The sequence below is a fragment of the Nyctereutes procyonoides genome, unplaced genomic scaffold (assembly GCF_905146905.1).
Source record: "Nyctereutes procyonoides isolate TBG_1078 unplaced genomic scaffold, NYPRO_anot_genome, whole genome shotgun sequence".
Lineage (NCBI taxonomy): Eukaryota > Metazoa > Chordata > Mammalia > Carnivora > Canidae > Nyctereutes > Nyctereutes procyonoides.
Window position 1 is genome coordinate 57,374,200 of NW_026575049.1, and position 26,639 is coordinate 57,400,838.

Below are 26,639 nucleotides of genomic sequence, written 5' to 3' on the forward strand. Positions count from 1 at the left end.
TAAGTGGTAGTTTATAGAATACTATGCAGCTGCAAAGAAAGCAGTTCTATATTTTCACATGAAAAGTGACTTCAGAGTGAAAAAAAGTTCTGTGACTATTCATATAATATGATCTCACTTATATAAATATATTGCTAAAAAGAAAACCACAGGCTCGAAATGGTGTCACTTAGGTTAAGGCCCAGAACCAGTAAACCAAGACTTAAAACCTAACGTGTCATTTCGGCTCCCCAGCAATGTGACCTCTCATCAGTCAACATGGGAATTTCTTGGCTAGCTTTAGGACACTTACTGATACACTCTTTCCGTCCCCCTTAGAAGCAATGGATTCTTCGCTGATAACTTCTTTTCCCACTCCTTTAAAAACCTTTAAAACCTAAAAAAAAAAAAAAAAAAAACCTTTAAGAACCTTTCCCTAGGAGCTCTCCTCTGCTTGCCATATGGGTTGCTGCCTGATTCATGAATCGATCAATACACTCAATTAGATCCTGAAAACAGCTGTAACAACATATAAGGCGGGATCCCTGGGTGGCGCAGCGGTTTAGCGCCTGCCTTTGACCCGGGGCGCGATCCTGGAGACCCGGGGTCAAATCCCACGTCGGGCTCCCTGCGTGGAGCCTGCTTCTCTCTCTGCCTGTGTCTCTGCCTCTCTCTCTGTGTGACTATCATGAATAAATAAATAAAATCTTTTTAAAAAAAACATATAAGGCTGTTTGGAGAGACTTGGGCGCACCCAGCACCTTGGCAATGACCTCTCATGACCCATTCCACGGGGGGCCCTTAATTTAAAAATTCGAGTTGGTGTCATCAGACGTAAGATTTGGTTATGTAAACATCTATTTGGGTGAATATAAAGTCCGATTTTTGCCCTCGAATATCTCCTAACTCTAGTTTTTTTTTTTTTTTTTTCCATCTACGCAAGAAAGGTGAAAAAGACCCACCCAGAGCTGGGAGATGTAGAGGGGGCCTATCAGCAAGTCTTCCAGAGCTCCATGGCTCGGCCTTTGTATTTTCGAACAACCCCTTCGTTACGAGGGTTTCCAGGACAGCGGGTTTGCAAGTGGTTGGCATCTTCAAGGTGCTGGGGACAACGCTGAACCGAGGCCTCTAACGCGCTCACCGGGTTAGGGACGCGGGGTCTGGGCCTCGGCTCCCACGCGCTCCTCCGCAGAGACACAGTCCAGTCCCGCTATGGCCTCCAGCCAATGGCTGCACTTTCCCTCTCAGCCCTAGCAACTCCGGACCAATGGGCGGAGGGCTATCTTTTATCCGACACTGTCCCGTTCCAGCCAATCGGAAACGTTCTTCAGAAGCTCCCCCCTCTCTGAGGCCGCCGGCTCACTTCCGGGAGGCTGTCGGGCGGCTGCGCCTGTTGCCATAGCGACCATTTTACGTTAACTGGCTTGTGGGTTCGGTCCAGGTAGCAGGGCGACCGCGGGGACCACTTCTTCTCCGCCGGTTCTGTCTCGGCCCCCTGCGGCCGAGGGGCCTGGGGCAGGCTCCGGGGGTCGGGCCTAGGGCTGCGCGGCGCCCCGCGGAGCGGGATGGCTGCGGAAGAGGATGAGGTGGAATGGGTGGTGGAGAGCATCGCTGGGTTCCTGCGAGGCCCGGACTGGTCCATCCCCATCTTGGACTTTGTGGAGCAGAAATGCGAAGGTAAAAAAGCCGGATCCCGAGCCGACAGTTCTTTCTGGCTTCTCTCTCACCAGCGATGGGCGGGAAGGTGGGGACCCCACACCAGCTCCCACCTCTCAGGCCTTTGCCCGGGTCGGCCAGGTTTCGAGCTGGTTTGTAGGCGGTATTGCTGTCGCTGCGCCCGCGTCTTCCCAACGGAACCCTTCCCTCGGCCCAGCGACACATCCGAAAATCGTTCCGTTTCAGGCCTGGGTTGTGTGTCTCACATTCTGCTGCGTGAGTCTTCCTGGAGCAGGTGCGCCGCTTGGTTGGGCTTCCGCGGGTTCCCCAGCGCCTGGGGAGGAGAGAGGCCGGTTTGCCTGTGTGCCTCTGATCCAGACGCTTCACCGCAAAGCGGAGGCTTGCCGGACTCCAGCAGGCCCAGAGCTGGCGGCCCAGGGGCCTGGCTGCCTTTCCCGAGCGCTCGGACCCTCGGATAGATAGGAAACGGGGTATCTTCTAACAAGGGAGATGTACAAAAGTGTCATAATATTCCCTGTGAGCGCTTTCAGTTCTCGGAGACAGATGGGAGCCCCCGTACGGAAAAGGAGCCAGAAGCCATGTCGTAGGAACGAATGGCCAACCGGTATCATGGTTGTGGAGCCGGGCAGGACTTGCAGGGTAGTGATATCCATCAATGGTTTGAACGTCTGCCTTACGCTGGAGGGTATAGACTTGCTTTTGTAATGTTCAGTGGGATAGAGCTAGGATTGGTGGGTACAAGCTCCCCACAAATTTCTTTTTTTTCTTTTTAAAAGATTTTAATTAATTTATATGAAAGACAGAGAGAGAGAGAGAGAGAGGCAGAGACCCAGGCAGAGGGAGAAGCAGGCTCCCTGCGTGGAACCCGATGCGGGACTCGATCCCAGGACCCCGGGATCAAGAGCTGAGCCAAAGGCGGTTGCTCAACTGCTGAGCCACCCAAGTGCCCCCCCCCCCCCCCCCCCCCCCCCCCCCGCTCTGCAGCCAAATTTCTGTGAAGGGCGTGCTCCATAGCAGAATGTATCCCAGTTAAGTTAGCCTACCTCGGAAGGTAAAGAGTTGAGTTCCCCAGGCGCTCGCAGCGTTTAAGTGGATTTGACAGCAACCTAATGGAGATGTGATAGAGGGGAATTCAACCATCAAACGGTTAGTTATCCGGGATGACCTTTTAAGAATCGTTTTCAACCCTAAGATGCCATGCATGAATCTGGTAAAGACAGACTTTAGTTTGACCGTTGAATCTTTTCATTACCATAAGCAAAATTATGGCATAATCAAAATCCAGATAGTTATTTAAGGATTGTCTTTATGTGTAATTTCTAAGGAAGTTCAAAATAATTTTTTTATTTGTGATCTTTTTTTAAGAATTTGAAAGTGCAAGATCGATGGAATGTGGAATTCTGACCTCCTTTAGGAGGAAAAAGAACTATGTCACTTTTTGATTCTGTTTACCCCTCTGAGACTAACTGCTAAAATGGAAAAAAAAAAATGAGGCATTGCTCTCTTTTATCCCCAAATGTCAAAAGTGGTTGCATCTCAGGAATGATACATCTGATGGAATAATTTTATAGGGAAGCAATCCTCAGCCTTATAGACATGTAATGTAGTAATTTGGTTTTAGAATTAACTGGAAACAGTTTAAGTTGCTGCTCTATTGTGTGTGTGCCCAGCGTTATACAGAGCAGATGCCAGTAGAAGTGGAAGTAGCATCCCAGTGTCATTTGAAATAACAGTGCGAATACTTCAGTGACAGTGTACTCTTCTTTAAAGATTAGTTTTGTACAATCTGTGATATTAGCATTGATTTCAGTAAACATTTATTGAGTATCTGTGGGCCAGAACCTGGGCATAGAAAGATGAATGAAACAAAATCCTTGTGGTTGAGAAGTTTATGATTTAGTGGGGAAGACAGGCAGGTAAATGGAATTTAAATCTAAAATGGCAGGTGTTATAATAAAGAGAGGCATGTGGTACTATTTTAAGAGTTCAGAGGAAGGAATCAGAGGAAGGATTTGAGAGTGGGTGGCAGATCTTGGAGAATGTGCTATTTGCAATGTCTTGAAGAATAGTTGGGAGAAGAGGACTGGGTAGAGGCAAAAAAAAAAAAAAAAAAAACAAACCCTAGGAACACTTGAGAAAATGTACAGGAGTTTAAAGCACTGCATGTGTTATGTTTGGTGATAAGATGTGATGTTCATGAGTTGTAGTGTAAGATGTAAGGAGTGGGCTTTTATATTTGCATTAATGAAATGATTTTTTTACAGTATTCAGTAATATATTTCTTTTAAATTTAGTTTTTGATGATGAAGAAGAAAGCAAATTGACCTATACAGAGATTCATCAGGAATACAAAGAACTAGTGAGTATTTTTTTCTACTGATTTTTAAAGGTAATTAAAATAATATTAATTTTAGCTTTTCTTTTTTTTTTTTTTTGAAATTTTTTCAATTTATTTATTTATGATAGTCACAGAGAGAGAGAGAGAGAGGCAGAGACACAGGCAGAGGGAGAAGCAGGCTCCATGCACCAGGAGCCCGATATGGGATTCGATCCTGGGTCTCCAGGATCGCGCCCTGGGCCAAAGGCAGGCGCCAAACCGCTGCACCACTCAGGGATCCCTAATTTTAGCTTTTCTAAATTAAAAACATGGAATTTTTCCATTTTAAAATTCTCTAATTAAAAAAATTCCATTCTTGGCACTCCTGAATGGCTCTGTCATAGAGCATGTGACTCATCTTGGGGTTGTGAGTTCAAGCCCTGTGTTGGGAGTAGAACCTCCTTAAAAAAAATGAAAAAGGGGTGCCTGGGTGGTTCATTCAGTTAAGTGTCTGCCTGCAGATCAGGTCATGCTCCTCCTGGGATGGGGCCCCACATCCAGCTCCCTGCTCAGTGTTGAGTCTGCTTCTCCCTTTGCCCCTCCTCCTCTCCCTCTCTTTTCCTTCTCTCTCTCCCTCCCCCTGTTGGTGCTTTCTTTCTCTCTCTCACTCAAATAAATAAATAAAATCTTAAAAAAAAAAAAAAATTCAGTCTACCCTAATAGTACTACCAGGTCCATCAGGCCTAAGGCTTCTCTGAGACATTTCATTCTTTTGATTTCTTATCTCTTTTTGCACTAGAATCTGAGTAATGGATTTAGGACAACTATTTTAAGGGATCTTGCATCTAATTTTTAAATTTTATTCTTCTTCTGCAGATGCATCTAGAGAAGTATTAATTATTGGTTTGCCAGGGTTGTCTTGTGATTTTTAAAAAATGCCTCTGAGTAGCAGAAGAGTTGTACCACATTGAACGTCATAAACCTGACTCCAGTTATTTCAAGTACATTAATAAAATTTCACTTGATTCTCTGCAAACATTTTAATTTTTCATTGTTATTTTTGATGAAGATATTGTCATTGCCATATAATATAATTTTGTATAGATTAGTAATTACAAGCAAGCATTTGATTATCCTTTTCTCAACAACACTTAATATGAAAACTCATTTGGAATTTTTCTATGTAAATTATAAAAGTTAAACATTTATTTCTCTTTTTAGGTTGAAAAGCTATTGGAAAGTTACCTCAAAGAAATTGGAATTAATGAAGATCAATTTCAAGAAGCATGTACTTCTCCTCTTGCAAAGACCCGTACATCACAGGTTCCGCTTTTGTGTCATTCTGCTAACATAGTTTTAACAAAAATGCCCAGGGTTTCACTTAAATTTGCTATATTTGTTGTCGAAGTATACTATTTTATTTTTTAAAAGATTTTATTTATTGATTCATGAGACACAGAGAGAGAGAGGCACAGACACAGGCAGAGGAAGAAGCAGGCTCCATGCAGGAAGCCTGACGTGGGACTCGATCCTGGGTCTCCAGGATCACACCCTGAGCTGAAGGCGGCACTAAACCGCTGAGCCACCCGGGCTGCCCAAAGTATACTATTTTAGACATTGTCAGAGTGAAAAGCTAATTCTTCACATGTAGGTTCTTTTTTATAATTACCTCAAGAAATGATAATTTGTGAGGTGCCTGGATGACTCAGTTGGTTAAGCATCTGACTCTTTTGATCTGGGCTCAGTTCATCATCTCAGGGTCATGGGATTGAGCCGTCTGTGGGACTCCCTGTTGGGCCTGGAGCCTACTTGGGGTTCTCTCTCTCCCTTTCCCTCTGCCCTCTCTGCTTTAAATAAAGAAAAGTAATTTGAGGCATTAATGAACAAACACAGTTAAAAAGGAGCCTTCTGAATCCAAAACTGTAATAGATCGCAAGGTTTGACCAAACTACTGTTTTATTTATATACAGCTCTGACATTTTTTCAGTTGCCTCTCTTTTAGTCTTAGCAGTTCCATAGTACACAGTTCCTGCAGCTTCCTTCCCTTGGAACTACTTAAAATTTTATTTTTATATTTTTTTAAGGATCTATTTATTTAGAGAGAGGGAGAGAGAGAGAGAGAGAGAGAGAGAGAGAGAATGCAGGGGGAGGGGCAGAGGGCGAGGGAAAGAGAATCCCCTAGCGGACTCCACACTGAGCACAGAGCTGGACACGGGGCTCAATTTCACAACCCTGAGATCCTGACCCGAGCCAAAATCAAGAGTCTGGCACTTAACTGACTGAGCCACCCCTGGAACTACTTTTATTGTCTTATTAGTTCCGCAGTGCTGGTTTGAATTAGATATGTGTATTTATAACTAATATTTAGTGAGGGCTAATGTTAGTTATGTTTTAGGCATTTGACATGTATTATCTCATTTAATCTTCCTGTCGCCCCTTAAGAATTTGGCACTATTTTCTTTTCACTTAGAAATGAAAAACAATGCACAGATATGTTGACTAGTGCAAAGTCCACCACTAAGTGAGTAGTAGTGCATGATACCAACTGTGAGCCCTTGCTGAGAGCTCTAGGATAGGGATATGTTACTTCTACCCAAATAGCCTTCTTCTCAACAAGTTGTTTTAGCTTTAACTACTGTTTAATCCAGCACTTCTAGCTATGTTCTTGGTTATGCAAGTTTTTCTTATTTAATGATCATCCTTAATTCTAGAAATAGAACATCCTTAACCTAACATGACATTTTGAAAAATATATTTAAATATTATTGGTATGCCCCAACTAATATAAATAAACATCTTATTTGATTAATTAATAATTCTATAAAGCAAAAGTTGTTTTATAGTTCACCAAAAGCTTTTGTTTTCTATGTACCATAAGTTTCATTTAAGGAATAACAACAGGCATTATTTTCTTCTTTTTAGGTGAGCAGAAATAGTTTGAAAATTATTAACTAGTATTTAGGTTTCTTTTAAGATGTTGATATTTGTTTTTATTCTTGTTTTTCAGGATATTTTCTACTTTGGTTAATATTTGTCAGCCTCTTAATTAAGTCATTGTGAATGGGCCTGAATTACTCTGTGAATAAATATGTTCATGCTAATAGAAGACACATCCATCTTTTGTTTTCATTATTAGGATAACTTTAAATTGAATGAAGACATTCAGAATTTTAAAATACTGTTTTCAGATCAAGAGTAACACATTTTTTTCTCTTGTTCTGTCGTACAGCACCTTTTGATTTACTTGGAGTTGATTGGTAATACGTTCTTACCGTGTATAAGGAGGCAGGCCTTTTGATACAGACAGACCCAGATATGAGTCCTAGATCTTTCATTTACTAGCTGTAAGATTGTTGTGCTGTTTTCCTTTCTTATCCATACTGATTCTCAGTTTCCATAATCTGTAAAATCTGGACAGTATTTACTTTGAATGGTTTTTGCAAAATTTGAGAGATAATGTTCATAAAGCATTTAGCACAATACCTGACATTTTTAAGGTGGTCTATAAATGGAAGCACCTCCTAATTAATACTAGCTATTTTGGTGGTTGATTAGCAGTGTGCTAATTAGGCCAGGGTCATTGGTTCAATCCCCATGTGGACTAGTTAGCTGTCTTCTCTTCTGGAGCAAATACTTAGCATCATATACTGAATAGCAGTATGACTGAATCAGCACAAGGCCTTTACCATTACCAGAAAAACAGCTTAAAGCTATTTTACTTACTGCTTTGCTGCAATAATCTACTCTTTATACGTAAAGATCAGGATGCTGATTCCATTATGCCAGTAAAGGGTGCCTGAGAATTAACCAAGGACCAGTTGCTTGCCTTGGGTTATTGAAGGGATAATTTTTATTTTGTCTTGGTTTGCTTGGTTTGGTTTTGATTGTTTAAACCAGCTCCCAAATTATACTGCTAAAGCCCACTTAACAAAATTCTTTTCACCTGGCTTGGTGTCATTATACCTATACCACTGCCCCTCCCATACTCTGTTTATTGAAGTCAGCAGGAGTAGCAAGGAGTGCATCAGATGAAGAGCTCTAGTGTAAGACAACAAGAACAAAAAACCCTTAAGGTCATGTTTTTCTGTTGAATATGTGATTTCTTAAAACATGCTCATGAATTAACTGTTTAGAAGATATGATACTATAATAGCTACTGAGATATTTATTATTTCAGTCATCCTAAGGTGAATTTTGTAATTTTGTGGTGTTTTCCAACTGAAGTAGGCAAAGGTGACTTCTTTCATTGTGACTTCCTTATGATTTTTTGTTAAGGATAAAATTCATCATTGATTTCTATATACTGTATTGCAAAAGACTTTTTTTTTAAATTTTTATTTATTTATGATAGTCAGAGAGAGAGAGAGAGAGAGAGGCAGAGACATAGGCAGAGGGAGAAGCAGGCTCCATGCACCAGGAGCCCGACGTGGGATTCGATCTCGGGTCTCCAGGATCACACCCTGGGCCAAAGGCAGGCGCCAAACCGCTACACCACCCAGGGATCCCTGCAAAAGACTTTTATATAGCAAGAGACAAACAGTATTTTTTACTTTTGCTTTTATTTGATTTGTTTTGCCTTTTATTTCATTTTTAAAAAAGATTTTATTTATTCATGAAAGACACAGAGAGAGAGGCAGAGACACATAGGCAGAGGGAGAAGCAGGCTCCTTGCAGGGAGCCCAATGCGGGACTAGATCCCGGATCCCGGGATCACTCCTGAGCCCAAGGCAGATGCTTAACCACTGAGCCACCCAGACATCCCTGTTTTGACTTTTATACTATAAAAATTAACACTTTAAGAAACATTTAAATTATGATAGTAATTAGGCAAAATTATGTTATTTTTCCAATGATTTATGTCATTGAAAAGATTGCATATGTGGTGTAACTTTCATTTTCTAAAAATACCACAGGATAATTAACAATATTTTGTGTATTAGTAAGATTTTTAAAAATTTAGTAGGCTTTATTTTTTATTTTTTAAGAGATTTTATTTATTTATGAGAGAGAGAGAGAGAGAGCAAGAGAAAATGGGAGACAGCACGCTTGGTTAGGGAGAGGGAATCTCAAGCATACTCTGTGCTGAGCCAGAGCCTGATGTGGAGCTCCACACTGAGCTGGATCTCACTCACTGAGATCATGACCTGAGCCAAAATCAATAGTTGGCGCTGAACCAACTGAGCCCCACAGGTGCCTCAGTAGGCTTATTTTTTAGAGCAATTTTAGGTTTATAGAAAATTGAGCAGATAGTACAGTGTCCCTTATTATTGACATTTTCATTATGTGGTATATTTGTTAAAATTGATGAGTCAGCATTGATACATTAATTATTAGCTAATGTCCACAGTTAACATTACGGTTTACTCTGTATTCTACAGTTCTATGAATTTTGCCAAATACCTAATGTCATATATTCATCATTATAATATCTTACAAAATAGTTTTATTGTTTTAAAAATCCCCTTGTTCCCTGCATGTTTATCCTTTCCATCCTTGCCCCTGGCAACCACTGCATTTTACTGGCTCTCTAGTTTTGCATTTTTCAGAATGTCATATAATTGGGATCATATGCTATATGCCTTTTCAGACTGGCTTCTTTCACTAATCAATATGAATTTAAGGTTCTTTCATGTTTTTTTTTGTTGTTGTTGTTTGATAGTTCATTTCTTTTTGTTGGTAACATTCTATTATATGGATGAATCACAGTTTATCAGTTTACATTTTGAAGGATATTTTGGTGTCTTCCAGTGTTTGGTAATTATGAAAAGGGTAGTACAAATATTCATAGTTAGGCTTTTGTGTGTACATAAAGTTTTCAACTCATTTGGGCAAATACCTAGGAGCAAGATTGCTAGATCACATAGTAAGATTAAGTTTAGCTTTATAAGAAATTGCCAAATTCTCTTCTAAAGTACTTGTACCATTTTGAATTTTCACCAACAATGACTAGGAGTTCCTGTTGCTCCACATCTTTGGAAGCACTTGGTATTGTCAGTTTTTTTGCATTTTAACCTTTCTAATAGGTGTGTAGTGGTTTATTTTTGCCCATTTTAAAATTGAGTTGTTTTCTTTGAGTTCTTTGTATACAATTTTTGATACAAGTCTCCTTTATCAGGTATGATTTTTGCAAATATTTCACCAAATTTTCTTCTGTGACTTTTTTCCTTCCCTAACAGTGTCTTTCACAGAGCAGATGTTTTTGTTATTTTAATGAAGCCCATGATTTATCAGTTTTCTTTCATGGATTATGCTTTTGGTGTTCTATCTACAGAAGTCATTGCCAAACCCAAGGTTAGCGAGACTTTCTCTATGCTACCTTCTAGAACTTTTATGGTTTTGTTTTTTACATTTTAAGTCTGTGTTCCATTTTGAGTTAATTTCTGTGAAAGGTGTAAAGTCAGTATTTAGATTTTTTTTTTTTGCATGTAGATATTCATTTCTTGTCGCACAATTTGCTGGAAAGAGTATCTTTTCTACATTGGATTGATTGCCTTTGTTTCTTTGTTCAAAAATCTGTTGACTATGTTTGTGTTGGTCTATTTTCAGGTTCTTTCTGTTCCATTAATCTATTTTAATCTATTCGTCAACTCTTTCACCAGTACTATAGTGTCTTGATATTGTAGTTCATAGTAAGTCTTGAAGTCAGATAGTATGAGTACCTCTGACTTCGTTCTTTTTCAGTATTGTATGGTTATTCTGGGACTTGACTTTTTATGTAAATTTTAATATCAGTTTGTTGTTGTCTAAAAAATAACTTGCTGTATTCTGTTCAGGTTGCATAAATCCACAGATCAAGTTAGGAAGAATTGACATGTTAACAATGCTGAGTATTTTGATCTATAAACATGGAATATCTCTCCATTAATTTACATTACCTTTCATTTCTTTCATCAGTTTTTTAGTTTTCTTATTATATAAATCTTCTGTGTATTTTGTTAGGCTTATTCCTAAGTGCTTCTTTTATTGTGGAGCTAATGTAAATCCTATTATGTTTTTTTATTTCATATTCCCATTTCATTGCCAGTATATAGGAAACCTTGTATCCTGCACTCCTGCTATAATTACTTATTGGTTCCAGGAGTTTCTTTAAAACTGATTCTTTGGGATTGTCTACAGACTTTTCTGTCATCTGTGACAAAAACTGTTATATTTCTTCCTTCCTTTGTACCTTTTCTTAATGCATTAACCAGTATAATGTGGAATGGGAGTGGTGGGAGGGGACTTGTTTCTGATCTTAGTGGGAAAGCATCTAGTTTCTCACCATTATATATAATGTTAGCTGTCTGTTTTTTATAGATGTTCTTTATTGGATTAAGGAAATTTCTCCCTATTCCACATTTGCTGAGAGTTTTTATCATGAATGGATGTTAGATATTGTCAAGTACTTTTTCTGCATCTGTTGAAATTATTATATGATTTTTCTTTTTTAGCTTCTTGATGTGATGGATTCCATTAATTAATTTTGGATGTTGAACCAACCTTGCATAACTAGAATATATTTACTTGGTCATGGTGTATAGCTCTTTTTATACATTGTTGAGTTCAATTTGCTAATACTTTGTTGGGTATTTTTGCATCTCTGTTCATGAGAGATATTGTTCTTTCTTATAGTGTTTTTGTCTAGTTTTGGTGTAAGTGTAATGCTGGCCACATAAAATAAGTTGAGTATTCCCTCTTCTATTTTCTAGAAGAGATTGTGAAGAATTGGTATAGGTTTTTTTTTTTTTTTTTTTTTTTGAGGATTCTTATGTAAGGGCAGATTTTCATATGCATGTTCAAATACATGTAAATCCTAATCTGAATCATACAGGGAGAGTTGGTGAAACAATAGCATGGACACTAAGTTATATATAGAAGAGATAGTGGACTTCAAAGTCATACTTTTTTTCCCCTTGATAATTTGAATCAGTTTAAAGGCTTTTACATCAGTTCTCTAGGTTATGCTATTTAACTTCTGCAAGTAAATATTTAATCATTATTCTTTTGAGAAATAATATGAATCTGTAAGTTTTTTTTCTAAGTTTTATCTTTTTTTTTTTTTTTTTTTTTGGTAGAGAATTGTATAATTTCTTCATTAAATATTTGGTAGAATTTACGAGTGGACCTAGCTAGGCCTGGTGCTGTTTCAGAAGGTTATTAATTATTGATTCCTTCTTTTTTTAAAGATTTTATTTATTTATTTGAGAGAGAGAGGGAGAGAGAGAGAGAACACACAATCAAGGGGGAGGGGCAGAGGGTGAGGGGCAGAGGGTGAGGGAGAAGCAGGCTTCCTGCTGAGCAGGGAGCCCACGCAGGAACCTTGAGATCATGAACTGAGCCAACGGCAGACGTTTAACTGAATGTGCTACCCAGGTGCTCCAGATTCCCTCTCTAAATAGATGTAGATATAGACAGAATATTCCTATCTATTTATCACCTTATTCATATTGTCTCTTTCTTCTTGCGTGAGTTTGGCAGATTGTGTTTTTCAAGTTATTGGTCCATTTTGTCTAGGTTATACAATTTATGGACATAGAGTTAATAATGTTTCTTTATTATACTTTTAATGTCCTTGGGATCTGTAGTGATGTACCGTCTTTCATTCCTGATAATAGCAATTTATGTTTTTTCTCTCTTTTTTTTCATTGTTAACCTGGCTAGAGGTTGCTATTTTTGAAGAATCAACTTTTAATTTTGTTGACTTTTTAATTTTAAATTTAATTGATTTCTTCTCTAATTTCTACTGTTTTTCTCCCCTATACTTACCTTGGATTTAATTTATTCTTCTTTTTGTAGTTCCTGAGGCGAAAGCTTAGATTATTAATGTTAGATATTTTTTTCTTTTTAAATATATGCATTTGGGACGCCTGGGTGGCTCAGCGGTTGAGCATCTGCCTTTGACTCGGAAGCATGATTCCAGAGTCCTGGGGTCGAGTCCCACATCAGACTCCCTGTGTGGAGCCTGCTTCTCCCTGTGCCTGTTTCTGCCTCTCTCTCTCTGCATCTCTCATGATTAAATAAATAAAATCTTTAAAAAAATGTTTATTAAAATAATAGATTATATTAAAAAAAATAAATATATGCATTTAATGTTATAAATTTCTCCTGAGCACTACTTTTGCTGCACCCTACAAATTTCAATAAGTTGTATATTCATTTAATTAGAAATGTTTTAAAAAATTCTCTTAATGGGGATCCCTGGGTGGCTCAGGGGTTTAGCGCCTGCCTTTGGCCCAGGGCATGATCCTGGAGTCCTGGGATTAAGTCCCACATCAGGCTCCCTGCATGGAGCTTGCTTCTCCTTCAGCCTGTGTCTCTGCCTCTCTCTCTCTCTCTCTCTCTCTCTCTCTCTCCCATGAATAAATAAATAAAATCTTAAAACAAAATTCTCTTAAAAAAAGAAACTTCTCTTAAGACTATAGTTAACCTTTGAAAAACACAGGTTTGACCTGTGTGGATCCACTAATACACAGGTTTTTTCTTTCTTTTTATAAATATAGAACAGTGCTGTAAATATATTTTCTTTTCCTATGATTTTCTTTTTAATTTTAATTACAGTATAGTTAGCATACAGTGTTATATTAGTTCTAGGTGTACAGTATAGTGATTCAACAATTCTATACGTTATTCAGTGCTATTCATGATAAGTGTACTCTTAATCCCCTTCACCTATTTCATCCTCTCCCACCCACCTTCCCTCTGGTAACCGTTAGTTTATTCTCTGTAATAAGAGCCTGTTTTTTGGGGTACCTGGGTGGCTCAGTTGGTTAGGTGTCTGCCTTCAGCTCAAGTCATGATCCCAGGGTTCTGGGATCGAGTCCTGCCTCAGGCTCCCTGCTCAGTGAGGAGTCGGCTTTTCCCTCTGCCCCTCCCCATGGCTCGGGTGCACATGTGCTCTCTCTCTCTCTCTTGTGCACTCTCTCTCAAATAAGTAAAATCTTTTAAAAAATTTTTTTGTTTTTTAGTTTGTCTCTTTTTTTCCTTTGTTGCTTCTTAAATTCCACACATGAGTGAGATCATATAGTATTTGTCCTTTTCTGGCTTATTTTGCTTAGCATTATATTCTCTAGATCCAACCATGTTGCTGTAAGTGGCAAGATTTCATTCTTTTTAATGGATGAATATTCCATTGTATGTATATACTGCCTCTTCTTTATCCATTCATCTATCAGTGCATACTTGAGCAGCTTCCATAATTTGGCTATTATAAATAATGCTGCAGTCAACATAGGGGTACATACATCTTTTTGAATTAGTGTTTCTGTATTTTTTGAGTAAATGCCCAGAGTGAGATTACTGGGTCCTATAATATTTCTATTTTTAATTTTTTTGAGGAACCTCCATAATATTTTCCACGGTGGCTGCACCAGCTTGCATTCCCAATCCACCTTTTTTCTCTACATCCTCACCAACACTTGTTTCATTTTTTTAAAATTTTAGCCATGCTGACAGGTATGAGGTGATATATCATTATGGTTTTCATATGCATTTTCCTCATGATGAGTGATGTTGAGCATCTTTTCATAGATCTGTTGGCCATCTATATGTCTTTGGAGAAATGTTTGTTCATATCTTCTAACCATTTTTAATTGGATGATTGGTTTTTTTTGGTGTTGTGCAAGTTCTTTATATATTTTGGATACTATCCCTTTATTAGATATATCATTTGTAAATATCTTCTCCAAAACAAACAAACAAAAAAAAAAAGTAAATATCTTTTCCCATTCAGGAGGTTGTCTTTTAGTTTCCTTATGATTTTCTTTCTTTTTTAAAAGATTTTATTTATTTATTCATGAGAGACAGACAGAGAGAGAGAGAGAGAGAGAGAGAGAGAGAGAGAGAGAGGCAGAGACACAGGCAGAGGGAGAAGCAGGCTCCATGCAGGGAACCTGATGTGGGATTCGATCCCGGGTCTCCAGGATCACGCCCTGGGCTGAAGGCGGCACTAAACCGCTGGGCCACTGGGGCTGCCTGTCCTTTTCTTTCTTTCTTTCTTTCTTTCTTTCTTTCTTTCTTTCTTTCTTTCTTTCTTTCTTTCTTTCTTTCTTTCTTTCTTTCTTTCTTTCTTTCTTTCTTTCTTTCTTTCTTTCTTTCTTTTTCTTTTCTTTTTTTTTTTATGCCCGTCCTTTTCATAGTAACATTTTCTCTTCTGTAGCTTATTGTAAGAATGCAGTATATAATACATATAACATATGCAATATGTGTTAGTGCACTGTTTATGTAATTGATAAGGCTTCTTGGTCATCATCAGGCTATTAGTAGTTAGGTTTGGGGGAGTCAGAGTTATATGCAGATATTTGACTGCATAGGGGTCAGTGCCCCTTAGCCCCACGTTGTTCAAGGGTCAACTCTAATTCTTTTACCCACATGTTCTTTAGAAGTGTGTTTAATCTCCAAGCATTTAGGTTTTTCCAGCAATCTTTCTGCTATTGATTTCTAGTTTAATTCCATTGTGGTGTGAGAGGATACTTCGTATGATTCCTATTCTTTTAAATTCATTAAGATATGTTTCATGGCCCAGAATATAGTCTATTTGGGTGAATTTTTCATGTGTGCTTGAGAAAAATTTGTATTTTTCTGTTTTTGGAGAAATGTCAATTTGATCCACTTGACTGAAGGTGCTGTTCAGTTCAACTAATGACCTTTCTGATTTTCTGCCTGCTGGATCTGTCTGCTGCTGATAGAGGGTATTGAAGTCTCCAGCTATAATCATGAATTCATCTGTTTCTCCTGGTAGTTACATCTGTTAATGGAGGACTATAAGTGCATGAAATCACTCGTACTTTTCAAAACTATGGTATGATGAACTCTAAGCAGAGATAATAATAGGGTAACTTTAGGCTAAGTGTGAATATATTTGAATGTCTTGTAAACTCACGTAAGTCAGAGTCGTAAGTACTCAGTGTTCATTTTATTTGTTAATGTGCTTTTCTCAAACATAGACACTATCACATTTACCTTACTTCATAGTCTTCTGTCATAGTAGTTTGACATTTCAGTTAACTTAATGAATACTTAAGATTGTTGTTGTTTTTAAGGTACTTGCCATTTTTTTTAAAGTAACTCTTATATTTAGTTCCTCTAACTGCCTTTATCAGAAGCGCTTATCCATTTCATTGAACCAGAAGAACCCCATTGCTATAAAGTTGTTAGGTTTGGTGTACCATTTTGATATTTAAGCAGCTTCTTCTACAGGACCAGAACAATTACTTTTATAGGTACTTTTCTATTTAAAAAGTGCTTTCTCACCTTATTTAATTTCAACACCCAGACAGAAAGTTATTATTATATTTCTTTCAAAATGCAAGTGTTTCATATTGTAATACCTCTGAAATGAGAATGTATTTTACAATGTATAACATGTTGTAATTGGTACATGAAGTACAGGCTTATTTTACTTATGTGGAGTCTTAGATTCAACAAAATACTGTATTACTATTATTATTATAGTACCAATTTTCAGATGAAGAAAGCTGAAGTTTAGAGAACTAAATGACATACTCAGAATCAAACACTTGGTACATGGTTAAGCTGGAAATGGATTTTGATATCATGGGCTCATTTTCTTCTAGTGTATCAATTGTTCTCGAGCTTTAATGTTCTAAGAATTATCTGTGGAGATACATGGGGATCCATCCTTTAGGTATATGGTACTGAGGAAGTGACCACAGCATCCATCCTCTAGAAATTTAGATTCATTATATCTAGGGCATGGTTTAGGAATATGCATTTCTTAAATGTGTCAAGGTACACACTTATGTATCAACTCAAACTCTGACTTGCTGTTAGAAGCTCTACTTGATACATTGTTATTAATAGCATTGCCCTTCAGGTGTTTATTAGTGTGAAGGATAAAGACCTTAATATCACTGATAAGAAGTCTAGGAAGCCCCAGAACAAAGTTGCATGGGGGCATAATCCTAGAAGGGTGTCTTGGCAGACATCACTAATCTATCACAGAGACTGTCCACAAATGTTTTCAATACTGAGCTTTAGGTTACAGCTTTGAATCAAGCCTGTCTGCTCTGCCCTGCTGTGGGTCTTTTGAACAGTGTATGTGAATTTAAGGGGAAGAAACTTTCCATCATTTTTTTCTACAGTTGACTCCTCATAAATGTCACAGAGAGCTGCTTTTAGGTTTTGTTTTGCTTTACTATATACTGCAGTTGTCTAGGATATGAGCTGGTCTCTGGGGGAAGGGCTCCTTCCTCTTTGCTTAGAGCTCTTTGATAGAGCTTTTGTTGAGGTGTCTGACATTATCGTTGCTGCCTGCCTGGTGAACAATAGCACACACTTGGTTGCCTCTGCATGTGTGTTCAGCTTTTACATGAATATTACGTAAAACTTGAAACAAGATTTTAGTCAGGTGCATAAAATTTGAGTGTTTTCTGGGTTTTTACACATTGCAAATCTTATTTTACTTATTATTGATCAGCTTGGGAATTGGTTTTCTCTTTAATACAGCAGTAGCTCCCTATAGTTAAGGAAGTGTTAATTTGGTACTCTAGGGTAGACCCCTTCATTCTTTCCCTAATGTGTCACATTTTTGTTTCATCCAGAAGATGATTTCACATCATAATTTCTGATTTAGCTCTTACATGAAACTTTCTATCTAGCACAGTTGTGTTCTCACATTACTAGTATCTCATGACACTTATTTTCCAGACTTCATTTTTTTGCATTTACTTTTATTTTACTTGGTACTTTTATTAAGGGATAACTTTTTAGTTACCGATTTATTAGTAACAGTAAATTTCAAGTAATAGAATAAAAAATATCATTATTTTGGCTGCAAAATGAATCCAGATACTAAAGTGGTGTTTTTAAAAAAGTAAGCCCAATTTCTATGTTGTTTTTCAGTTACTCAGCTCTGCTTCATTTGGAAAATACATCACCATTGTCAGCCTTAGCTTCTTGGGGTTCTGGGGATTAGGAGAGTCAGCCTCTTGAGAACCTTACATTAAAGGCTTTTAGAATCTTAAACTTTTCCTTTTGAGTCATCTGACCATAAATAATAATATGGCATTCTTGAATTAATAGAAATGATTCACCACAGAAATGATTTAAATGTGTGGGAAATAGTTTGAATGAAACTTGAATCTTCATCTAACTTTCAGACTTCTTTCCATAGGCCATTTTGCAACCTGTGTTGGCAGCAGAAGATTTTACTATCTTTAAAGCAATGATGGTCCAGAAAAACATTGAAATGCAGCTGCAAGCCATTCGAATAATTCAAGAGAGAAATGGTAAAATGCTAAATGCTTTTTTTTTCAGTTTTGTCAATTCTGATTTATTATGGTCTTAAATGTAGCTGCTCTGTGTAAATGTATTTCAAACTTGCTGAGTGAAAAGATTCAAGAGTGTAAACTTCCCAATAAGTTTGTGTTTGCCACCTCAAAGAAAGTGGACCAGAATTTGATTTAATGATGTTTTAGGGCTCAGAGAGCTTGATTTTTCTTCTAGCCATTTTGTTTACAAAATTCAGTATTTTTGAATGGTCACAGTTTTAGTTACTGTTGAGAGAAGGTGACTAGTCTTTTCCTTCTGGCTTATTATTGTTAGGACCTTGGTAGGAGACAGTGACTTTGGGAGTAGTTGGAGGGTTGTTGAAACACATATTGTTGCTTCCCACTTCTGATTCAGTAGGTCTGGGGTGGGACTGAATGCTCTGCGTTTTTAACAAGTTCCCAGGTGATGCTGCTGGTCCTGGGACCAAACTAGGGCAATGGGCAGGTATTGCACTACCATCAGGTAGAAAGGAAAACAGAACTCCAGGCCCTAGTAACCCTCTCTAGTTATATCTATTCCCTGACTCCCTTGTCTAATCTCATTCTATCCCTAGTTCTTCCTGCTTTTGTTCCCTTCTTGTGTATTTGAATTACATTTAACAGCTTGACTCAACACATCTGAGTTTCTAACCATACTTTTTTTTTTAAAGATTTTTATTTATTTATTCATGATAGTCACACACACACACACACACACACACACACAGAAATAGAGAGAGAGAGAGAGAGAGAGAGAGAGAGGTAGAGACACAGGCAGAGGGAGAAGCAGGCTCCATGCAGGGAGCCCGATGTGGAATTTGATCCCGGGTCTCCAGGATCGCGCCCCGGGCCAAAGGCAGGCGCCAAACCACTGCGCCACCCAGGGATCCCTCTAACCATACTTCTTATTGTACTATCTCCTTTTCAATCCAGATTCAATCCAGATTCTTACCTCCTTTCAGATTTCTAGCTCTAGTATACTTTAATACCTATGTGTTCCTTTGCTCAATAGACTGGACTGATATTCTTGACCATGCCTATATAATCTTTAATGGCTTGGTGGCAGGACCTTTTTAAAAATTGTTTCTTGAGGATGTGAGAACTATATTCAGTTGTACTGTTTGCTTTTAAGGGTCTGGGACATCCAACATGAGTGTCTATTGTTGCAGGGCAAACATTGGAGTGTTGTAGAGTCCTTGTGGATTCTCCCTTTATTAATATGATGTGAGTGGAGACTGTCTCTTAGAGCCAATAACTATCTTGTAAAATCCTAGGATGCTTTTCACAGCAGGTGAGGGTAGGAGATAGCATCACCCTAACCCTGAGTGATGCATGACACTGTGCTGTTGGTTTGGTGTAAATAAGCTTGGAAAACAGTCTGTTTGTCTTTCTACCATGGTTTACTTTATAAAATCCTTTTCTCTGAATGTTTCCTGAAATTATGCTTTATTCTGACCTATGGGATGGAGAATGTGAATAGTTATTTTATGTTGTTAAAATGTTATAGGGGGATCAGTTTTGAAAAAAAGAGCTAGTAGACTTGATATTGGCACTCTGTAGTTTTCAGGATGGAATTTAACTGGAAACTCAATTAGATTTTAATATAAAGGGAACAAGTATATATAGTTGTATCAGCTGGATGCCTCAGGCTGCCATTAGCAGGAAGCCTCAATGAGAATGTCCTAAGCAGTAAGAAATGATCATCTCACAAAACAAGAAGTCCAGAGGAAGGAGGGAAGGAAGACAGTTCGCTTTAAGTTAGTGGCTCAGCAATATCATCAAGAATGTGACACTTTCCGTCTTTATACTCTGCTGTTCTCAGGATCCTCTCTCCTGATTGCACTCTAGCTGCATTGGATGAGACTCAACAACATCTCATGAAGAAAAAGGGTGTTTCTTCCTGTACATCTCTTTTTGTTAGGAGAAAACCTGCATGGAAACCCCCCCGGGATTTCCCTGTCAGGTCCTATTGGTCAGGATTGGGGTCACATGCTTCTCTTAAACCCTCTGGCAAGGGAAATGAGACCATTATCATGAATCACTTTCCTATGATGGGATAGGGCTCACCCTCTAAGTACTTGGCTGCCTGATAATTAAACAAATCTGGTTTATATTAACAAGGGAGGATGAGGCAATGATGTGGAATAGTGCTGGTGTCAAACCATAGGGTGGGACTATTGGCTTACATTTAAATACAAACTAATACTTAGTTCCTGCCATAGCATTTTTAATACTTGCATTTAAAAATGTTGCTTAACTTAGATCCAAGGATTAGGACTTTAGAGCAGTGTTGATTGTACTCAAACTGCGGACCATTTGAAAATTGTCTTTGTAGTAAGAAAACTTCAAAGGCTCTCTGGATTCTTGTATTTTATCAAAGAATTTCAGGGGGAATGCAAATCAGAGCATTATTTTGATGGCTTTGAAGTATTTTATACTGTTGCATTATTTGTTCCTTAGTTCTTTTAATTTTCCTTAGAAATACTATCAGAGAATACTAATTTTATATCTTTCAACTGGAAAAAGTGCAAAAATGCACTTGAGATTGATTAGTTTTACAGCTGTCCGTTTTCTGGCTGTGATACTATCCTTTACTTTGCAAGATGTTACATTGGGGGAAAACTGGATACAGGGTGTATGCATAGGGAATCCCTGGGTGACTCAGCGGTTAGCGCCAGGGCTTTGGCCCAGGGTATGATCCTGGAGTCCGGGGATCGAGTCCCACATCAGGCTCCCTGCATGGAGCCTGCTTCTCCCTCTGCCTGTGCCTCTGCCTCTCTCTCTCTCTCTCTCTCTCTCTCTCTCTCTCTCTCTGTGTGTGTCTCTCTCATGAATAAACATGTAAAATCTTTAAAAAAAGGGTGCATGCATAGCATCTCTCTGTGTTATTTCTTACAGCTGCATGTGAATCTGCAATTATCTCAAAATAAAAAATTTAATTAAAAATGTATTTAAACATCAAGGGGATTAGAATGATAAAGCTACTTTAATTTAGAGCAGATCCAAAATCCCATAGTCATCTGTGGATAAAGAAATGGAAGGTAAAAATTAAGAGACATGCTGCTGATGTTGTGGGAATATACTAATTATAGATATGAATAGAACACTGATTACCAGTCTACCTGCTTCTTAGGAAGATATAGGTAATAAAGTAAATTCAACCAATACTTAATATTACTTGCCACGAATTATTATTTGCCTTGGACTGAAGTTGTTATTGGCCCTATATCTGGAAAGGAGCTCTGGGGGCAAAGATTGTTTTATTCATCTTTATATTCACCCTGAGGGCTTAGCACTGTGCTTTTTCCCATATAGTAAGCAGGGCCCTTTTCAGTAGCATTTGCTATAGTAGAGTATTAACATGCTGTTTCAATTAACAAAGTATTTTATTTTTTTTAAGATTTTATTTATTCATGAGAGAGAGAGAGAGAGAGAGAGAGAAAGAAAGAGAAAGAGAGAGAGAGAGAGAGAGAGAGAGAATGAGAAGCAGGCTCTGTGCAGGGAGCCTAATGTGGGATTTGATCCCGGGTCTCCAGGATCACACCCCGGGCTGAAGGCGGCACTAAACTGCTGGGCCACTGGGGCTGCCCAAGTATTTTATATTTTGTCTTGTAAACTCTTTTCACACTTAAAGGATACTTCTGGAGCATACTTTCATTATTAGGAGCTTAATGATTTCATTGGTATATCCTCAGATGGTATATGATTAGTGGAAGTGATAGTTTATATTAACTAATCTTAATTGCTATATTGTTATTTTTAACACGTAATACAAATCATTATGAAGAGAATTTCTAGGTAAAACTGGAGTTTTTGGTCGGGCTGATTCTGTAAAACAAGAAAAAGTAAGAAAAGACCGTAATTATAAAAGATAATAGCTTTAATTAGATAATTCAAAGATAATAGCTTCACATTTTTAAGTGAAAGATATTAATAAACCGATTTGTACTTCTTGTTGAGTTAGAATAGTGAGCAATAAATGTTTTCAGTTGAGTTCATATTCTTTTGTGTGGTCTTTGATTTTGAACAGGTGTATTACCTGACTGCTTAACAGATGGTTCTGATATGGTCAATGACCTTGAACAGGAAGAGATGAAAATCCTGAGGGAAGTTCTTAGGTATCCTTCTTTAATTATTTTTTTGAGTGGATGATTAGTAATGTTGTGATGTGATCTGCATATATATCTTCTCCCCCAAAATATTATGAACTAGTAAAAAAATAACAGTTCTCTACTGAAAACCATAAAATGATTTACCACTGAATTTGTTTATAACTAAGTATAACATTTTTAACGGACAGAAAAAATGATTTTTAGATGCCTCATACCCTATCAGTCTAAATGGGAGGGGCTTCTTCCCCTCCTATCATGAGAACAGGAGACCAGCCACCAGTGGGAACAGGCTGCTGTAGACCCAGCCTGATGCCTAGAAAGGGTACATATAGTGGCCTGAGTGAGCAAGACACTTCATGGCTTCTGGACCTTGGTATTAGAGGTGACTCATTCCAGTTGTCCAACATTAGGAGGGTGGACATTCATACTCCACAGATGAAATAACTATCTGACTGGGTAGCAGGTAACCTGCAAGGGAAAAGTGGACAGTGGGAAGTGCCTATCCCAGATGACTGTCTTGCTGGTCTCTTCCTCACCCCAGTTACATGATTCTCAGCCAAATGCCTGGCATGAAGTGTGCAGGCCACTAAAGGAGCATTTCTTTTTCCCTTGGGCCTGTTGTCTCTTGACCCCTCTGAGAGTTTTGGAAGGGAGCAGCAATTGCAGCACCTAGTTTAAAATGTATCGCCTTAGGGCAGAAGGATACTTGCAGCCACTGTGTCACCTGCAGAATTGGACCTTGTTCTCTGGGAGCCTTTCCTTTCTCTTCAGCTCTAACCATACACATGGCCATCTTCTAGCATCCTGTAGTTTCACCCCTATCTACCTTCTCCTCAATTCCAGACCTGAAGGGAGGACAAGGTAGGATGGTGATTAGGAGGATAGGTCTAGTGGGGAACTATGGGAGGAGCTCAATGCTTAATCCCAGGGGATTTGAGAGGTTTGGGGAGGAAGGCAGGTGTGCTGGTGACCCCAACCTCTTCTGGCCAGATCCTATTTTCCACAGCAGGGTCAGATGGGAGCCTGAGACAACACAGAAAGCTTTGAGTTTATGTTTGAAGAGTTAAGGATATTGTTAATGGATTTAGGGGACTGGTCATTTTTTAAATTTTTTTTTAATTTTTATTTATTTATGATAGTCACACACACAGAGAGAGAGAGAGAGAGAGAGAGAGAGAGAGTGAGAGAGAGGCAGAGACACAGGCAGAGGGAGAAGCAGGCTCCATGCACCGGGAGCCCGACGTGGGATTCGATCCCGGGTCTCCAGGATGGCGCCCTGGGCCAAAGGCAGGTGCTAAACCGCTGCGCCACCCAGGGATCCCCGGGACTGGTCATTTTGACTTGAACTGGTTGCTTCTGTTGGTTGATTGGTGGTCTGAAAATTGATCAATATTGTACTTTTAGATTTTATTTTCTAAGGGCTTTTGAGGGAATGTACTCTTTAAAGTAGTAGAGCTAGTTATTAGTTATGGATGAGAGTTGACTTGGCTGTTTTCCTAAAGCAAAGGCCTCCAGCGAGCAGTTTACAAGAACTGTCAGGGCTTTGGCATAATGATATCAGAAGAGCTTTGTGATAGTCCTGGTGCCACTGGAAAAACTAAAATGAGGGGAGAGATGGATCTTATTACTTGAAAGTGAGAGATCAGATTTGCCATTCAAGTTTAGGTTTAAGATTTCAAATGTGTAGGTCTTTGTTCGGTAAAAGGGTCATTCGCATATCCAGAAGAAATGGGTAAACCTGTGGGTTTTGTTACTATGTTATGCTGTATATGCTTATGTATGTTTTTCTCAGTTGATTCTAAGCTGCTTTAAGAAAAGCCTGATTATTTCCATCTTAGGTTTCCAAGATTCCTTGCACATATTGTGAGCTTAGTTTAGCATGTTGCTTGTTGAATATTTGTTCTTTGACCAAAAAAGAAAATTTACTTTTCTACCTTATTTTTGTATATTTCAGAAAATCAAAAGAGGAATATGACCAGGAGGAAGAAAGGAAGAGAAAAAAGCAGGTGCCCACATTAAGCATATTAATATAACAGAAGCACTTCATTTTTTTTTCTTTTTGAAGTAAACTCGCCCAACATGGGGCTCAAACTCATGACCCCAAGACCACCAGTCACATATTCCACTGACTGAGCAGCCAGGTGCCCCTCATTGCTGTTATTTCTTAAGTTTACACCTAGGTTTTGCTGCTTATGTGGAACTACACGATTCCTCAGAGTATCATATTCTCTTGGCAATTCTAAGCATATTCACTTTATAACCCAATCAGCAAACTACTTTTTAGATACCCAATGAACACTGAGATTAACTACAAAAAACTAATATCATTCCTATTTTGAGGGATTCCTTATAAGAATTTCCCCTTAATTTTATGAATAAGAGTCCATTAAGAATATTTTACTTCTCCCTCTCTTTGATTGCTTTACTGTTTTGAAACAGCAGCTGCAGTCATTCCTGAGGCCCCCCGTAGACTTTGATATTATTGGCCTGAAGCAGAGTGATTCGGTTATGATGTTTCCTGACATATTGTTCTTCCATTAGGAACTATTTCCATAAAGTGCTTAGTCTTTTCTAAGGATAAACTAAACATGTATCTGGCTGAGGTGAAGGAAGCTGATTTTCCTCTCCTCTCCTCTAGCTGCCTCTCTTTCTACGTTTTCCCAAATCTCTTTACAGGGAAGAGAAACTGCATAGCAACTGTCTCTCAGTCACTTGAAAGTCACTTTTGTTTTTTCCTTCAATCACTATCATACATGCTTGGATCATGCGCTATCTTTGAAAAGCTTTATTTTACTGCAAGGTACCCAATGAAGAGCAGAAGAAACAGAGATGCTTTAGGATTAAGGGGTGATTTATCTATCTTTAAGCAAATCTCCTTTTAGTAAAGGGAGGTGCAATTCATAGATATTAATATTTTTTAATGTAAGAGTATAGAACAGAAATAAGTTCCAAACTGCTATCAGGAGACATTAGTATTAACTCTCTGGTTTAGAGGCAAAAACTGTATTTGGCTTCTTTTTTTTTTTTAAGATTTTATTTATTTATTCATGAGAGAGAGAGAGAGAGGCAGAGATACAGACTGAGGGAGAAGCAGGCTCTATGTAGGGAGCCTGATGTGGGACTTGATCCCACAACCCCAGGATCACACCCTGGGCCAAAGGCAGGCGCTAAACTGCTGAGCCACCCAGGGATCCCCTGTATTTGGCTTCTTGAATAATACTATGTTTTAGGGGTATATGTATGGATTTTTTAGACCTTTTTTTAAAAACATCGTATTATAAAAAACTTGAAACACACAAAAGTAGAGCTGACATTATGATAACGAATCTTCCTGAGTTTATTACCCAGCATATAGGGGCTTATGACATGAGGTACCTAATAATCTACACATGATGAGATTTTGCTGTTTTTAAGAAAAATGATTTATCAGTTTACTTAGTTCTTTCTAAGATTTAAATGATTTATTTGGTTTAAATATTTGAGCTTATTTTAGAAATGGAAATAAACCCATTTGTGGCTTCTTCGGGCATACCATGGTAATATATAGATTATTCTAAGTGGAAAAGCACCTAACTAATTCAGTAGATTTATCTCTCTTATTAGAGTATTTTTGGTGTCTTTTTCAAGGTCACATGAGCAGTAAGGGTGAAGCGTGGGTTTTTTTTTTTAGACATTTAATTTATTTATTCATGAGAGACACAGAGAGAGAGTGGCAGAGACACAGGCAGAGGGAGAAGCAGGCTCCATGCAAGGAGCTTGATGTGGGACTCGAACCCGGGTCTCCAAGATCACAGGTCTCCAAGATCCTCTCCTGGGCCAAAGGCGGCACTAAACCGCTGAGCCACCCGGGCTGCCCGAAGCCTGGGTTTGAACTTAACTTCTTGGGAAGTCCAAAGTCCTAAGCATACTAGCTAGTTACTCTTAGCACTGCATGATTTAAAATGAGAATGTATATCTGCCTCAAAAAATAAAAGTTATAAAATGCTGGCAACATCTTTAAAACTTGGGAAAATCTCTTGTTCATTATCTATTTAGTAGACCGTATTTTTTAAAGTAACATCTTTGGGTCCCCTAAGTAGTATATTAGTCAAATTAATCTAAAATTGTTTTTAAATTGTATTATGGATTCCTGAAGTTATCAGAGGCTAAAACAGAAGAACCTCCAGTGCACGCTAATGAAACTGCAAAAATGAAGAATTCCCAGGGGGATGGTGAACATTTTGCACACCCACCCTCAGGTAAGGTTGAAGTGTACTGAACTTTCTCTAACAATGTGAATCTATAAACATTATAAAGAATATGTTACTT

General features: G+C 38.4%; 1 protein-coding gene across 1 annotated transcript in view; it reads left to right on the forward strand.

The window, feature by feature from the left end:
• The first annotated feature begins 1,343 nt into the window (after nucleotides 1-1,343).
• Nucleotides 1,344-26,639, forward strand: part of CFAP36 (cilia and flagella associated protein 36) — a 29,258-nt gene continuing 3,962 nt past the window's right edge. Inside the window, exons 1-7 of the mRNA XM_055328039.1 lie at nucleotides 1,344-1,656; nucleotides 3,951-4,015; nucleotides 5,195-5,296; nucleotides 18,084-18,198; nucleotides 22,250-22,337; nucleotides 24,286-24,337; nucleotides 26,467-26,569. Coding sequence (XP_055184014.1) covers nucleotides 1,545-1,656; nucleotides 3,951-4,015; nucleotides 5,195-5,296; nucleotides 18,084-18,198; nucleotides 22,250-22,337; nucleotides 24,286-24,337; nucleotides 26,467-26,569 — 637 coding nt within the window. The 5' untranslated portion in view covers nucleotides 1,344-1,544. The remainder of the gene's footprint in view (nucleotides 1,657-3,950; nucleotides 4,016-5,194; nucleotides 5,297-18,083; nucleotides 18,199-22,249; nucleotides 22,338-24,285; nucleotides 24,338-26,466; nucleotides 26,570-26,639) is intronic.